We start from the raw sequence: 15,302 nt of genomic DNA on the forward strand, positions 1-15,302 counted from the left end.
TGAGCTCATCGCACCCGTGCGCGGCACCTTAGCGCCCGGCACGCCCGGGGACGGCGGCCCTGAGCCCTGCGGTGCCGGCTGGGGGCTCCCCGGGGCGCAAGGGAGAGAAGCCTGCAGGGGCACGGCTTGGCACAGCGCGGCGCGCTTCGGGACGCTGTGGCTTGGCATAGCCTGGCTTGGCTTGGCACGGCTCGGCACGGCATGGCTCGGCTCAGCCTGGCGTCACTCGCCTTGGCACGGCTTGGCTTGGCACAGCTCCGCTCGGTTGGGCACGGCTCGGGCACGGCTCGGGCACGGCTCGGCACATCAAGGGTGCCGGGGGCGTGGCCAACGCGGAATGGGCGCGGCCAACGGGACGGGCGTGGTCACGAGGCCGGGGCGTGGCCGGGGCGTGGCCGTATATAAGCGCGGGGGCGGCGGCGCGGGGCCGCAGTCGCGGCGGGGCCATGACCGGGCGGCAGGGCTGGTGCGCGGTGCTGGACGTGCGGCCCCACGGCCAGAGCCCGGTGAGCTCCGCCCGGGGCCCGGCCCCGCTGCCCCGCGCCTTCCCCGCGGGCTCCTCTCGGTCCTGGGGGGTGGCGGGGAGGGGTCCTGGGGCGGTCCCGGGGGGGCTGCTGGGGGGCGCCCTCGGGGCTCGCCCTAGGGCTGGGGGCAGCGGCGCCCGCCGGGGTGGGGGCTGCCCCGGCCGCCGTCCTCGTGTCCTCGCTCGGCCGAAGCGCCAAGTTTTGGGAGGGCGGGCGGGGATGGAGGAACGGCTGCCGCAGGCTGGGTGATGGCATCGGGGGCCCGCTGCCCCCCCGACGGGTCCGGGCTCCCCGCGGTCGGTCCCTCGGGGCTCTGGAGCTGCGGCTCTGGGGGCCCGCGGCGGAGCTCCGGCTGTCCCCGTGGGGCCGTGGTGGCGGGCCAGCAGCGAGCGTACTCGGGCGATCGCTCCCTTGATCGCACAGCGGCCTCCTGTTTTCCCTTCCACCTCGTTCACTCTTCCCCATCGCAGCCGGGCGGCTGTGGAAAGGCCAGGCCCAGGGTGGGGCCGGCAGCGACCTGCAGCCGTCCCCGCGCGGCCCTCGCGCCCCGACCTCCCGGCGAGGGCGTGAAGCCCCCCCGGCCGGCGGCGCTGAGCCCCTCGACGTCTGGCCTAGGCCTTGGCAGGCAGCGGCCCCCCAAAACGCCGCCTCGACGGCTGCCCGGGCCGCGGCGTTTTGGGGCTCGGCCGCCTTCCCCGTGCCGGCAGCCGCCCGGCCGAGCCCTGCCGGGTGAGTCACCCCGAGTCTCCCCAGGAGAGCCCTAATTCCCCGCAGCTTCCCTGGCCTTATAAGGAGCGATTGCAGAGTTGGGCTTGTTTAGCTAATGGGTTATTACGGTGATAACTGCCTCTGTAGCGCTGGGGCTCTGCAGCTGTTCGCTAATGATCCTCGGCGATACCCTCTGGGTCAGGTCAGGCCTGTTCCTGTTTAACAGTCGGGACGGACGGACAGACGGACGGAGCGCTGTCCCCACGGTTGTAAAACGCCCCCGTTGGGACCGCTCCGACCCCTGGCTGGTGCTGCCCCCGCGCCCGCCCCAGAGGCAGGAGGGCTGCCTGGCACCCTCGGGCACTTCCCTCTACCCCTGGTGGGGTTGGCCGGGCTCGACGGTGAAAAACGCACCAAAAGATTTAAAATCAGCTTCACCTGAAAGCCAGCAGCTAGCCTAGCTGAGGTTGCTCGCCTTAATTCCCAGGGGATCGGCTCTTTTTGGACGTTTGGACCCAAAACACAGGCAGGGAATTTCCGAGTGCCTTTTCTCAAAGGGTGCCGGCCTCGGAGTGCTGGGGCTGCAGCGTGAGCCTCGCCGAGCTCTCGGGATCGCGGCAAATTCCTGAGGCTCATAGTAAAAGCTGTGAGCCCGCGGTGCGGGGCGTTGGGCAACCTCCTGCAAGCTCAACGCGCTGGGTTGGGGTGTGAAGGAAGCGGTTGCTGTGTGAGGTTGTGTTTTCTCCCCAAACACGAGGTGAGAGGCAGCCTGTCGCCTCCCGGGTGCCCATCGGGTTGCAAAATGCGCTTCCTCCCGCGGAAAATAACGGAGGGGGCCCAAAATCCGCTGTCCCCTCTGTTTTGGGGCCACGCGGAGCAGCTTGGGAGTTGTAAACAGGAGGCAGGGCTGATTTAATGATAGCCCAGAGGTGAAGGAGTGGGGCTGGCGCGGGGGAGTTCCCGCGGCTCCGCTCTTCCTGCTTGGAGCCCGAATTCGGCACCGGGGACGGGCGGGCGGGCGCCCGTGCTCCCTGGGGGGGGTGCGCTGGGGGCTCATGGCAGGGGGCTGCTCCTGGAAACCTCCCAGCGCCGGTGGGATCGCGGCCACGGGACGCTCGGCTGCCCCACCATGGTAAGCCCAAAGCCCGGCCACCGTGGCGCAGGAGCAGGGCCGGGGGCTGCGGAGGGAGCCCCCCGCTCGGGTGCAGGTGGGGGGGTTTGGATGGAGCTCGGGGTCGCCCGGGCTCCTTTGAGCCTCCCCAGGGCGTGCGTGCTTCTGGGCTGGGCTTGGCGGCGGCGGCTGGAGCTGCGTAACGTCGTCGTGCCTCTTTGAGGGATCGGTGTGCCTAACGGAGGGGCTGGTGGGGCTTCCCAGCTGTTTCCTCCCTTAAAGGAGGGCTTCGTGCCTTGTGGCCCCAACACAGCTTTCCCAAAACACGTCGCCTCCTTTGTTGTCCGTGGGGTCCCGCAGGCGATCGAGCTGCGCAGGGAGGGGCTTGCAGCAAACCCGGCTGTGCCGTTGGCCTCCTGCACCCGCCTCGGCCTCGCTGCGTGCACTCACCGTGCCGAAAGGGCCAGACTTCTCCCCAGGTGGTCGGGAGAGCCCTGCTCCACCGCCCACCTCGCAGCTCGCTGCTGAAACCGCCCCTCCGTCCCCCCGGAGTGCACGGGAGAGGCCGGAGGCAGCCGGAGCCGTCCCCAGCCGGCATTTGCATGGCTCCCTTCCTGCTTGGGTGACCTTGGGTCTCGCGGCGCCGGCTGCTTCGCTCCCTGCTGCTTTGCTCCCTGCTTTGCAGGGCCGCGCTCCGTTCCTCGCCACGTCTGCTCGGTGGCGGCGTCGACCCACAGACGGCTCGCCTCGGGTTCTGCCGCGCTGGAACGGACGCGTCTGCGTGCCGGCTCCGGCTGGCTCTGACTGCGGGGCTGGCAATGGGCTTGCGCTTGCTGCTTATCGCCGCGCATCTGCCCTGGGAGTGCGATTCCCTCGCAGCGCTGGCAGCGTCCCACCCTTGCGTGGGCTTGGCAGGCCGGGGACAGCCGTGCTGGCGAGCGTGAGAGCCTCACGCTTGTAAACAAAGCTGCGAGCGGGACACGTGAAGCGGCTGTGACACGTTCCCCGCGGCTCCGAGGCGCTGAGCCGGCGGCCCATGCTGGAGCCGGCTGCTGCGTGGCTGCGCACCGAGCCCTCTGCCCTGGCTGTGCTGCCTTTGCTCGTCCTCGAGCCAGCGCATGAGGACATTCGTGCCACTGAGGGGGCCTGCAGGAAGGAGGGGACCTCGAGGTGGGACCCCCGAAGCAGTTGGGGAGCACGAGGCGCAGGGGAATGGCGTCCCTCGAGCACACGTCTCCACCGGCTTGGGGCGCTGGGGTGGCAGCAGCGGCCCTGTGGTGGGTACTCACCGGTGGGATCCCCCCGTAGGAGCGGGACGGCGGCGAGGGAGGCTCCTACCCGTGGCGTCTCGCCGCATCCCATGCGCTTCGTGCAGCGCGGTGAGGAGCGGGTGATGCTTTGCGTGCAGGTACTGCCGAGAGCCTGCCGTGAAACTGTGGGTGCCTCTCGGACCTCGCTGGCAAAATGAGCGCTGTGGATGTGTGCCCTGCATCGAGCTCTTCCAGCACTTTTCCAACCATTTCTAATTTCTTGGCTCCTGCCTAGGAAAATGTCCCCCGGAGTGGACGTTGCAGACAAGGCAACCGGGGTGCTCGTAGAGCCCAAGCGCGTTTTGCATCGGGCATTGGCCTTTCCGGGGGAACGAGGGGCTCTAGCGGGGAGTTCGGCTCCAGCAGCGATCTGCAGGAGGGCTCCTTGTCTCCAGGGAGCAGAGCTAGTGAGAGCAGTGTACACACAATATTTTGGAAACAAACAGATGGCTTGTCGAGACTTGGACGGCGAAGGCAGCGCTTGAAAGCCGGGCGGCAGAAATATCTTGACGCTGCTCTGGAGAGCAGGAGGCTGACGTGGCCAGGTGTGGCGAGGGGCGGGCGCCCGTAGCTGCGCGGGCACCGACCTGGGCTCCGCGATGCCTGCGTCACCGCCGCCGAGCAGCTCAGGCGCCGAGCAGCTCCTGCTTTCGGAGCTGCCTTCAGCGAGGAGCATGAGCGACGGCTGCCTGGGAGCCGGCGAGGTCAGTCTGGGACAGGTTCTGTGCTGCGCCTTGAGCGCCCGATGCCGAAATGGGGCCTTTTGGGTGCCTTCACGCTGCTTGAAGGCTGTTTGTGTGCTCTGGCTCTCTGGCTGTCTCCACGAAAGCTTGCCTTGTGCTGGACATCGCTGAAACATCCCCTATCCTGGTAGGGAAGGGGTTGGGCGAGGGGTTGGTGGAGCAATGAAGGCGAACCTGGACCCAGCGCGAGTGCCGGTGCCGATGAGCTTCCCCATAGCCAGAGTCGTGGCGTGGGGCTCTGCTGCTGCTCACGGCTCCTGAAGGGCTCGGCTGGCAGGGGAAGGGGCAGTGCCCCGGTGGTCGGCACGTGTCCGGGCTGTCTAGGGAGGGCAGGGAGAGGAGGAGTGCCTGTGGTGCCCGAGCAGGGAGCAGCTGCTTTTGCCCTTCTCTGGCACTGCCACCAAACGTCACTGAGGTCCCCGGCGTGACCGATAATGGCCGTGACTCCTCGCGTTAAAATGAGTCCAGCAATTGCTTCTGCAGCCCGCCTGCATTACCTCAGCCTTGGCTGGGCTACGGCTCCTCCAAGCCTTGATGGATTTGATAAATGCAGTCGTTGTGTGCTAACTCTTACTCATTTTAATCCGGGTGTTGTTTCGTAGGCTGCAGCCTGAACCCACGGGGAAGGCAGCGTGCTCGTGCATCTGCAGTGACGCCGAGCTGGCTCTCAGAAACGCACCAGCCCGGCACCTGCTGGCGCGGGACCGGAGCTGGATGGGGGCAACTTGCAGGAGTTAAAAGCTAAAACCTGCCTCTTGTTTCAGGAGAGCGTGAAGGTGCTGAGGCTGACGCTGCCGAATGACCTGCCAGGTGACAGGCAGGTGAAGCAGAAGGTGCGTTCCCCGCGCGGGTCCTGGCTTCGTGCACACGCGGCGCTGGCCACGGGCTCTGTGTCTCGCTGCCCGGTGCCTTTGTGTGCGTGAGCTCCCAGGTGGAGCCTCCCCGGTGCTGGAAACACGAGCTCAGGAGCTGATGCGGGGTTGGGGCAGACGTTTTGGGGAGGCTGAGCCGCTTCGTGAGCTGGGAAGCTCCTCTCCAAAGCGTTTGAAGCTTCGGTGCTGGTTCCCTGAGCCATGCTTGGTGCCGCTCGTTCCTCTGCTGAAGCGCATAATGCTGATCTGACTAGAGCCGGGTGAGCTGTTCCAGCCAGTCCCGTCTCAGAGCCCTGCTCTTTCTGTGTCCTGCAGCCAGTGGGAAAAGCCTTCGCCATGGTGGCCAACAGGTCGAGCAACGGTCACTCGCTGGCGTCCGAGTGCATCAAGTCCAACGACGGCGATGAGGAGATCATTAAGGTACGGTCCCAGCTCCGTGCTGCTGCTGGCTTTGTGTTTCCTGATCAGTGGGACTGAGAACAGGGCTTCGTCTGGAGCTCCCCGTGTGGGCACAGAGAGCGCTCCCCGAGCGGGGGCTCGCTTCTGCCCGGGGGGGACCGGGGACGTGGCGAGGAGCTGGGGAGGCCGCGAGCTGGGGCCGTGCGAGGAGGTGGGGAGGAGGCAGCAGCCCCCAAGCAAAGCTGAGGGAGGCGAAGGGGGAGCCCGCTGAACACATCTGGGGGGGTCCCAGTCCCTGAGGAGCTGGCCTTGGGCTGCCCTCACCAGGCTACCAGCACACGGGGTGGGCGAGCCAGCGGCCGTGCCGGTGCCAAGGTCTCTCTCTCGCCCAGGTTTATCTCAAGGCGAGGGCCGAGGGCGGTGTGAACCACGAGGAGCACGTCAGCCAGCTGAAAAGCGAAGTTCGTTACATCCAAGAGGTAGCTACGTCCGCGCGGGGCTCTGGCTCGCACGCCGCTGTCGGGGGGCTTGCGGCAGGGGTCTGCGCGCTCTGCTTGCGGGGCACCGCGCGTGGCGCCATGGCGGCAAGCTGGCAGCAGAGCTGAACCCTCCGGTCTGCTGACTTGCCTGTACAGGGCAGCAGTCTAATCAAGCGCCATAAATTAATTCAGCCTGACTAATTGCTCTGCTATATGGACTGAATTTGAAGAGAATTGCGTGATGACTTTCCCCCAAGGCTGTCCCCTGCATGCCTGGGTGCGGCGCAACCGGAGCCTCTTGTTAAAAGGCAGTTTCTTTGGTATGTCTCATCTCCCAAAGTAAACTGGATGGTGAGGCTCCGGGACGTTTAACCCTTTCCTCTGCTCCTGGTGGGGATGTGACTTCTGGGGAGGTGGAGAGAGCTGGTTGCAGGACATGGAAGCGATTGCATGCGTGTTCTGGTCTGGGCAGCTTGACGTGGCCAAAATAAAAAATGGGGGGAGATGAAATTTGGGTTTGCTCTCCTGGGGGAATTTCTGTGCTGGGTGCTGGCCCCAGGAAGAGTGAGGGCAGATCTGGTAGGGCAGCCTCCAGATCTCCCGCGTCATCCTTCTGACTCCTCTGCCAGAACGCATGTTTCCCCCCCGAAAGAAAACAGACCGTTCGTGCTGCCTCCTGTCTGCAACGCAGCCTCGCTCCGGCGCTGGAGCCTCCCCAGGGCCGCGGCGCGCCGGGGGCGTTAGTCACCCAGACCTTATCTCTCAGCCACCTGGATGCTGCAGTTTTCTGTGATCCTTCCCCCTTCTGGGGCTTCGGCTTCAGCTGTTCTGATCTGAGCTTTCCCGTAGCTCCCCGAGTCAGGTTTCAGAAGGCCTCGCGGCAGCTGCCGAGCGTGACTTTGGCCTCAAAGGCTGCCTGCAGCCCTGTCAGAATAGCCGAAGCAGCTTGACCGTGCAGAACGACCTAATCCTGCATGTGAAAAGCAGGGAATGAGCTAAACCAGTCAGTGGTGGTGGTGGTACCAGCCTGTCCGCGCTCCTCGGGGGGTCGAGGAGGGCCCCCCAGGACCGCTGGATGCGGTGGCAGCGGCTCGGGGCCTCGGGTGCTCCCCGGCAGCTGCTCCTGCCTCCTGTCCCATCCTGCCGCTGCCAGTCCCAGGCAAAACACTTCGCCCCAGCGCCTCCAGCCTCTAAAACCCAGGAACATGTTACTGGGGCAGGGCCGAAGCCACGCTGCAAAGCTGGAGAAGCCGGGAGCTTTTCTTTGAAAAGGGCCAGAGCCACAGCCCTTCAGCGCTTGCTGCAGCTGGGGTGAAAGCCCGTAAATCATTCCTCTGGCTCACTTTCTCTGACTAATTTGGGGAGCTGCAAGTCAAGACCACACTTGTCTGAGCCCTGCAGGGTGGCAGAGAGCGCTGGGAACAGCAAGGGGCTCCTCAGTGCCTCATAGGTGAAATCGATGATTAATGAACGAAAAATCTGTAGCGCCTCCAGGTTGTTGCTCTTTTTTTTTTTTTTTTTGCCTGTGATTGTGTGAGAGAGCTGCCTGGTGAGGATGGTGCCTGCGCTGCTTGCAGGCAGACCCTGCGGTACCAGTGGGTGCCAGGGGCAGGTTGGTAGAGAAGCGATCGATGGCGTATCGGCACCGGGCGTCCTCGCGGCCCCCGCGCCCCCGTTTGGTTTCTGTTGGGCTGCGTGACTGTTGGTGCAGATCGAGCTAAATTGACTTGCCTTTGCCAGGCTAGAAGTTCTTTGAAGAAGCTGCGGGAAGACTTAAGTAGTAAACTTGAGAACAGACAAGGAGATAAACAGCATGCACAGGTAACGGGAGCATTTCTTGGGCATTAAATGACACTCACTTTAAAAAAAAAAAAAAATCACCTTTGGGTCCAGAAAATGATAAAAGGGGCCTTAAAGATTGTGGTGCTTGTGGCAAGTGAAAGTCCCGTTGGTACCACTTACAAGTAAAAAGAGAAACCTGCACAAGCGTGCAACGAGGAGTCAGTAAGCAAATTATATTGGCTGGCCAAACGCACCCTCGCATGTTTGTTGGCAAGAAACGGGGCCTGGAGTGGCTGCGGTGCCCAGAGCTGGCTCTGCATGCGGGTGCGCGAGGGGCTGTGTCGGGAGGCGTCATGCCCGTCGGTGTCACCTTGTCCCGTGCAGGTGGTGCTGGAGAAGCAGAACGGGAGCTGGCTGCACCCCGAGAGTCCCCGCGCTGATTCCTGGGAGGACCAGGTACGTAGCCAGAGAGAGACGCCAGCTCTCTGGAAAGAAATCCTGGTTTGGTTTTGAGGTCTTCCTCTCGGCAGGTAGCTCTGAGCCTGTTCAGAACGCAGTCAGACCTTTCTGCCTCGTCTTTCACAGCAAACCCCAGCACTGGGCTTTTACCGGTGTCGAACCAGGCACCAAGTGCAGCCCAGAGCAATAAAAGTGTGCGTAGCGGGCGTTTACATCTGCACACGCAAGCCTTTTAGAGGAAGGGTTAACAAAGATCTGAAGTCTGTGAATACTTCTTCAGCTCTCTGTCTTTCCCCCGGCTGGAGCAGGCTGCCTGGGAGCCAAATGCTGCCAGGGGCATTTCAAGGGCCGGGATTTCAGGATGGGTCACTGGGGACTTGGTTCACGCCGCCGGGTTTCAGGTTGCCCAAGCGCGGATCAGGATGGCACCCTGAAAACAGGGATTGGAAGGCGACCAGGTGATAGCGTGTGCGTTATCTTGAGGGCTGGAAGCTGTCGCTGGAGTGTGGGAGGTGAGGACAGGAGTGCCTCGTGTTGTTCAGGCGGAGGGTTGATGTTGCAGGCTTCATAACCAACAGCACTGCCCACAGAGGGGCGGAGGGCTCCTCTGTTAACTCCTCTCTGCTGATCCTTCCCTGTCACCATCTCTAGGAGGAGGATTATTCAGGAGACGATGTGGAAAAGATCCGACAGACAGCAAAGAGGCTGTTCACGAAGCTGCAGGAGGCTGAGAAGCGCCATCAGTTGGAGAAGAAGGACCTTGAGGTGAGTGCTGTGCACTTCTCTGTTGGAAAAGTGTGACTTTTAGTTCTTTTCTCATAGAATTGTTAAGGTTGGAAAAGACCTCCAAGATCATCTGGTCCAACCATCCCCCTACCACCAATGTCACCCACTAAACCATGTCCCCAAGCACCACGTCCAACCTTTCCTTGAACACCCCCAGGGACGGTGACTCCACCACCTCCCTGGGCAACCTGTCCCAATGCCTGACTGCTCTTTCTGAGCAGAAATGTCTCCTCATTTCCAACCTATTTTTGGAAGCCTGAGTCGTTGCACAGGCGCTCGAGCCTCTGCTGTGCACAGCTCTCCCCTTTGCCGCAGAGTCCAGGCTCGCTGCTGCTGGCTCGGCCGCCCCGGCTCCGCGTTGCTGTGTCCTGGCTCCTGCCTGCGGTAGCTTTTGCTCTGCAAACCCGCAGTAGCCCCCCAGAGAGGAGCAGCACGGCCTCCTGCAGCACGCTCCCTGCGCTTTGGGAAGGGTTGTGGCCTGTCCCTGGGTGGCTGCTGGCATCGCCGGTGCGGGATGAAACCACCGGGGCGCGAAGGGCCGGGTCGGCGCTGACAGCAGCTCCCTGCCACACGGTGCTGACGAAGCTGTGGCGTTTGCTTCCCTCGCTTCCTGGCTGCTGCTGATTAATGCTCCCCTCGGTTTGTTTTCCGCTGCCCGCACGGGCAGGGCCGCGCGTGCCGGTGGGAGAGGTGACGTCCCGCTTGCATCCCGTCCCGCAGACCAAACTGGTCCCAGGCAGCCTGGGGGCCTTCCTGCCGCGGGCTGGGCACGGCCTCCTCTGGGGAGGGGAGCTGAGCGGTGACCACTTCCTCCAGCCCAGGGCCGTCCGCCCGCTGAGGTGGCACCTGCCCCGAGCACCTCCGTCCCCGTGCGCAGGAAGCGGCGTGTTTGTGGCAGCACCGTGAGGTCTCGGTTGGTGATGGTCAGCTGTGGTGCTGGATGGAGACGTGGGGGATGCCAGGGGTGGCGTTTGGGTCCCGGTGCTCCCGATTTGCCTTGTCTGAGCCTGCTCCCGGCCGTCGTGGGGACCCACAGGGTGCCCCTGTCCCCTCTCTGCCCCTGAGCCTTTGATGCATGCGTGAGGCTGGCTCCCGAGGTCCCTGAGCTGTTGATGTGTGGCTCCCGAGGTCGGTTCCACAGGCAGGTGTCCTAAGAGGAGCCTGCGAACAGCCCCAGAACACGCATGGCTGAGAGCGAACGTGGGGTTTGTGTCTGAGGTCCCTTTATTGCTCTAGCATTTAAGCGCTCGCTCCTTTGAAGTGCTTTGAAGCCGGGGAGCTTTCTAAAGAACCTTTTTTCTCTGAAGCATGTCGGGCTGCGTGCTGAGACGCCCGGCTGCCTTCAGCAAAATCTGCCTGCCACGGCTTCAAGCAGCTTCAAAACGGGGGGGGAGGAGGGTCGGGGTGCTTCGCCCACCTGCGTGCGCCAGGGTTGGTGGTGAAGGGGTTTCTGTCTCGTTTGCAGAGGGCGGTCTCGCAGTACCAGGAGGAAGCCGAGCAAACAAGCTCTGCCCTGCGGAGAGCGGAGAAGAGCGTGCTGGAGAAGGAGGTGCAGGTGGACGAGCTGCAGCGGCTGCTGGCAGGGATGGAGAAGGTACCGACCCCGCGGCTGTGCCGGGGCTGGCGCAGCGAGCGGAGCTGCCCGGTCCCGCTCTGCTGGTGCAGGAAGGGGGAGCCCCGCGGTGCTGAGGCCTGCAGAGCTCCCCGCAGACCTGCTGGGAAGCAGATCCCACGGGAGATGTGTCCTGTGCTTGGACCTGCTGCGTGGAGAGCTTGCCTTCCCAACCGGGCTTTACCCAAAAGCCCCTGACGAAGCCGTTGTGGACAGATAAATTTGACCGCTCCTGTTTTAGGCTTGCGGTTCCCAGGTCTAGAAGATCTGGTTGGTCTGTGCAAAGTCTTTCTTCTGGGTATCCTAGAAACGAGCGTGCAGTCTAGACAGCTGCCCGGTTCTTCTTCTCGTGGGGGCATTAACACAACCTTCAGCCTGGATTTCTTTTCCAGCTGTGGGCTGCTCCTAATAACATTAAACTCGTGAGCGTAAGCATGGCACGAGCACGAAGCGATCTGGGGTGCGTCCCCTGGCCCAAAAGCAGGGGAGGAGATGGCTTCGTGCCCTCCTGCAGCGTAGGGGTGAAGGAGAGGGATGTCTGCTGTTGGTCACTCTGCGGCTGCCCCTGTCTGTCCCGCGGGCTCAGCAGCGAGGCCGCACGGGGCCGGTGGGGCTCCGGGGCTGTCCGCAGCTCCCCGTTCTGTATCGGCTCCGCGAGGGAGGCCGAAGAGCATGTGTTGCGACCTGTTCCCCTGCGTGTAACTCGGCCTCTCGCTCTGCTGCAGGAGCACAGGAGCTTGCTGCTGAAGATGAAAGAAGGCGAAGCGGAGCTGGCGAGGCTGAGGAGCGCGGAAGGTGACAGACTCGCCGAACAAGACCGGTGAGGCTCGGCCTCCGCTGAGGCTGCCAGCTCCGGAGCAAGCCCACGCCGCTGGGTCGGGGTGTCAGCTCGCTGGGGCATGACTGCACATTCCTGCGAAGGGCGTGCTCGCTCTCTGGCTTGCAAAACAGCTCTCTGCTCCCCGGCGCTGACTAATCTCCAAACACCTCCCGCAGCTCTGGGCGCTGGAGCCGCGCTGCCCTGGGACCTCTAGTGGCCGCGGCTCTCCCCTCGGTGTTGGGTTTGCTCGGCCCAGCCGGATCCGTGTGCTCCAGGGGTTAATTGGCAAAGAGATGTTTCTGGAAGGCCTCGTTTGTGGCCTGACTCTTCCTGATGTTCCTGTGTCCCTGCAGCCTGTTGTCAGGAGTCTTTGTGGCTCCTGCTTGAATTGGTTTTGTCTCTGCCTCTCCTTACCTCGTCTAGTCGAAATATTTCAGCACCTGTGCTGCTGTAGGGGAAGCCTGGCTGCTAAAAGCTGCTCTGGGCACAGCTGAGCGAGTGCTGCCCTTCTGGGAAGCCGTCTGATGGCTCCTGGACTCCTCCTTTGTGCTTTCCCAGGTCAGCCAAGCTGGAGAAGGAGGTGGCCATGCTGCGGGAGAAGATCCACCACCTGGACGACATGCTGAAGAGCCAGCAGCGCAAGGTCCGCCAGATGATCGAGCAGGTGAGCGGAGCGGGACGGGACAGAGGAGACAGCTCACGAGGTTTAAAAACAAAGAAAAGAACTCTTCAGCTGCTTGGAAGCAAATAATTGCCGGTTTGTGAGGCTGAGATTCCCTCGGCAAACCAGAGGGGGCCAGGTTCAAAGGCGGCCCAGAGCCCTGTCCAGCTGCCCTGGAGCAGGAACAGACCCTGGGGTGACAGCCCAAGGACTGCAGCGCGAGCGGTGGTGGCGCTGGCGCCCGGGAAGGGTAATAAAAGGGCTTAGTGTTCCCAGTTCAGCCTGCTGAAAGAGTTAAGTCTCACTGTGTAAGCGGAGGCTCTTTCACCTAGGGCTTAATTCTCAGACTTAATTTGAAGCTTTTTTGTTGTTTTTTTTTTTTTTTTTTATGCAGACCTTGGAGTTAATGTTGTGGGTGTTTGCAGGCAGGACGGCTGGCTGAGCTGTCCTCCTTCCTCAGCACTGCTTTAGCCCAGGTGTACATGAAAGGGATTTTTAGCAGCTGCAAACATTCTTTTTTTTCAGCTCCAGAACTCCAAAACGGTGATTCAGGCCAAAGATGCTGTGATCCAGGAGCTCAAGGAGAAGGTCGCTTACTTGGAGGCTGAGGTGTGTCCTAGCAGGGCTGTTTTGGGGGTGCTCAGGGTCTGCTCTGCATTTGGAGCCCCTGCTGAGACCTGGTGCCGCCGGCTCTCGTGCCTGTGGGCCGTCCTCCTGGTGGGGACGAGCTCTGCTCCTGCTTTGCAGCCCGCTGGGCTCTGAGCAGAGCGGCCGGCAGGGCAGCTGCTCTCTTGCAGTGCCATCTGATTTGCCTTGGAAAACGTGCCCCGCGCGGCCCCGAGGGCTGTGCTGGTTCTTGAGGCTGGTGTGGGGGCTCCCAGTGAAGCTGGGGCTACTGGAGCGGCCGTGAGCTCCAAGGGAGTCCAAAATAATCTCATCAAGCACATTTCTCTGGCAGCTAAACCCTTCTTGCCTACAAAGCTGCAGTTGACTGCATGCGTGTCAGAAATTAAAATTGCATTCCTGCCTCTGGGATTGTAACAAGTGTCAAACTTCTCCTTTTTTGGATAAAAACTGAGCCTGCGTCAGCAGTTCTAGCATTTTCTTCCCTCCTCGGTGACTTATTTCACTAAGCTCTGCATGGGAACAGTATGTGTGAGCAAAGCCCTCGGTGAACCTAGGCAGAGAGCGGGTCCGGCTGCCCGTACCAGCTAGAGAAATCGCACGGGTGGACTTCCACGTTCTCTGGTCCTACACAGCTCCCCTGGCCCTCCTTTGTAGGGCTGGATTTCATTTCCCTCGAGAAAACCTTCCCCAGTGTGAGTGATAGTGGAGCAGTCCTCCCTTTCGGAGCAGTCCCCTACTTCCCAGCAGGTGATCGGCGTCCCAGCTGCCCGTTGCTAACCGTCCCTCCCGCCCCTTGCAGAACCTGGAGATGCACGACCGCATAGAGCACTTGATTGAGAAGCAAGTGAGTCGGGGCGGCCACAGCTCCAGAGCGCGCTCCAAGTCGGAGTACGTGAGCAGGTAGGCACGGGGCACGGGAGCCTGCTGGGCTGCTCAGTGGCTGTATTGCAGCTCCGCGTCCCATTTGGAGATGGCGCTGGGCTTGGGGCTGCTGGCAGAGGGGTGTCCTGTCCAGTGCTGCTCCTTCAGGGGAGTGCCGGGGAACAGAGGGCCCTCCCGTGGAACAGTGGAATAGTCGAGGACCAGCGCTGGGACAGGACCAGTCGCCCAGGTTTCTCCCAAGCACCGTCCAGTTCCACCTGGCTGAACAAATCCTTTCTCTCTTGCAGCAAAAGGCTGTCGGGCCCCAAGCCGCTGCCTCTCATTCGAGTGGTGGAAACATGAGTTTCGAGGGCCAGAGCGAGCTGAAGACTCTCCCCTTGTTATCCTTGACCGGACTTCCCTGCTTGACTGCCATTTTCTGGCCTCTGTGCTCAGTCTGCCCTGGACCCGCCAGCAGAGGGCTGTGCCCCGGAGCACCGCGGCACCCGAGGACAGACACAGCCAGGGCGGTGCTGGCAGAGGAAGGAGATCTACAAGGTGTCCACGCTGCTGTCCCACAGGGTCCCACAGCCATGTAGAGGCCAGTCTGGAGGCTGGCTTGGCTAGGGAAACCGGGGCCATGTGGCCCCGGCATGGACGAGGTGGCTCCCTGGCTGGAGAGCCAGGCTCGCTTTCCCTGCCCAGTTCTGGGTTTGCCGGGGCTGCTCCATGAGCAGCCGTTGCTTCTGAAGGGTCTTGTCCAAACAGCGCCGCCTCTTCAGATTGCAGCTTGCCAACGTGGACTTGGTGTTCAATCTGTTTTTAAGAAACAAAGCAAAGATTCACTCTTACAAAGAAGAAAGAAATCCTCCTGAAACAGGACTCCTTCCTACAAAACAAGCCCAATGTGTGACCAGTTGGGAGCCTCCACCTCTGATCTCCAGCACATCTGGCTGCTCCGGACTTGGCAAAGGTTCGTGTGGCCGAAATCACTGTATCGACATGCTTCTCCCAGTCCCTCTCTCAAGAGTGTAGAGAAATTGTGCCCCATGTACATCTAACGTTTAAACCCAGAGGCGGTTTGGGTTGTCCCTGTATTTATTTCAATAAATTATTGGTGTCTTCCAATGATGTGGTGACAGGCACGATTGCTGCTGTCCAGCTCCAGGGGAGTGTGTTTGAGGACTGCCTGTCCCACGTTTGAACTGGAAAATACCAACCAGCTTCCTCTGGGCTTGCCTGGTGACGCCTTTCTTGTGTGAGCCCGCGCTTCGTGAAGGAGTTGGGCAAAGCTAGAGGAGAGTTGTTGGCGTTTGTACTGACCGTAGCCGTGAGACAAATGTCTTGTACGTACACCTCACAACTGTTAATACAGAAACGTGCCTTATCTGTCAGAGTGCCTTATCTGTCAGACCGTACTCGATTGAATAGATGGTGTTAACTGTGCAAATGGCCTGGGCTGTGGTGTGGAGACGTTGTTCTGGGGCTCAGCTGGGCTCCGTGTGCTATAGGTGACGCTGTGCACGTTGGTTTTTTCCTTTTCCCTTT

At 61.9% G+C, this 15,302-nt stretch overlaps 1 protein-coding gene across 4 annotated transcripts; it reads left to right on the forward strand.

The window, feature by feature from the left end:
* The first annotated feature begins 424 nt into the window (after positions 1-424).
* TUFT1 (tuftelin 1) lies at positions 425-15,198 on the forward strand. Of its 4 annotated transcripts, none has more exons than XM_040538754.1 (13): positions 2,308-2,364; positions 5,161-5,229; positions 5,584-5,688; positions 6,060-6,146; positions 7,887-7,967; positions 8,313-8,384; positions 9,039-9,152; positions 10,639-10,767; positions 11,511-11,605; positions 12,164-12,269; positions 12,792-12,875; positions 13,693-13,793; positions 14,063-15,198. In XM_040538754.1, the coding sequence occupies exons 1-13, from the start codon at positions 2,362-2,364 to the stop codon at positions 14,115-14,117; spliced, it is 1,101 nt and encodes a 366-aa protein (XP_040394688.1). In that variant the 5' UTR covers positions 2,308-2,361; the 3' UTR covers positions 14,118-15,198. The 4 variants fall into 4 exon arrangements, with proteins under 4 accessions (XP_040394689.1, XP_040394688.1, XP_040394686.1 ...); XM_040538752.1 differs by lacking the exon at positions 2,308-2,364 and adding an exon at positions 4,238-4,357; XM_040538755.1 differs by lacking the exons at positions 2,308-2,364; positions 7,887-7,967 and adding an exon at positions 425-506.
* Positions 15,199-15,302: the final 104 nt, after the last annotated feature.

This window comes from Cygnus olor, chromosome 28, assembly GCF_009769625.2.
Source record: "Cygnus olor isolate bCygOlo1 chromosome 28, bCygOlo1.pri.v2, whole genome shotgun sequence".
Classification (NCBI taxonomy): domain Eukaryota; kingdom Metazoa; phylum Chordata; class Aves; order Anseriformes; family Anatidae; genus Cygnus; species Cygnus olor.

Excerpts from the sequence above, each read along its gene's own strand:
- TUFT1 (XM_040538752.1), top strand. The coding sequence starts at position 4,253 with ATGCCTGCGTCACCGCCGCCGAGCAGCTCAGGCGCCGAGCAGCTCCTG. Across the intron at positions 5,689-6,059 it reads GCGATGAGGAGATCATTAAG|GTTTATCTCAAGGCGAGGGC; the intron begins GTACGGTCCCAG and ends TCTCTCGCCCAG. Across the intron at positions 11,606-12,163 it reads AGACTCGCCGAACAAGACCG|GTCAGCCAAGCTGGAGAAGG; the intron begins GTGAGGCTCGGC and ends GTGCTTTCCCAG.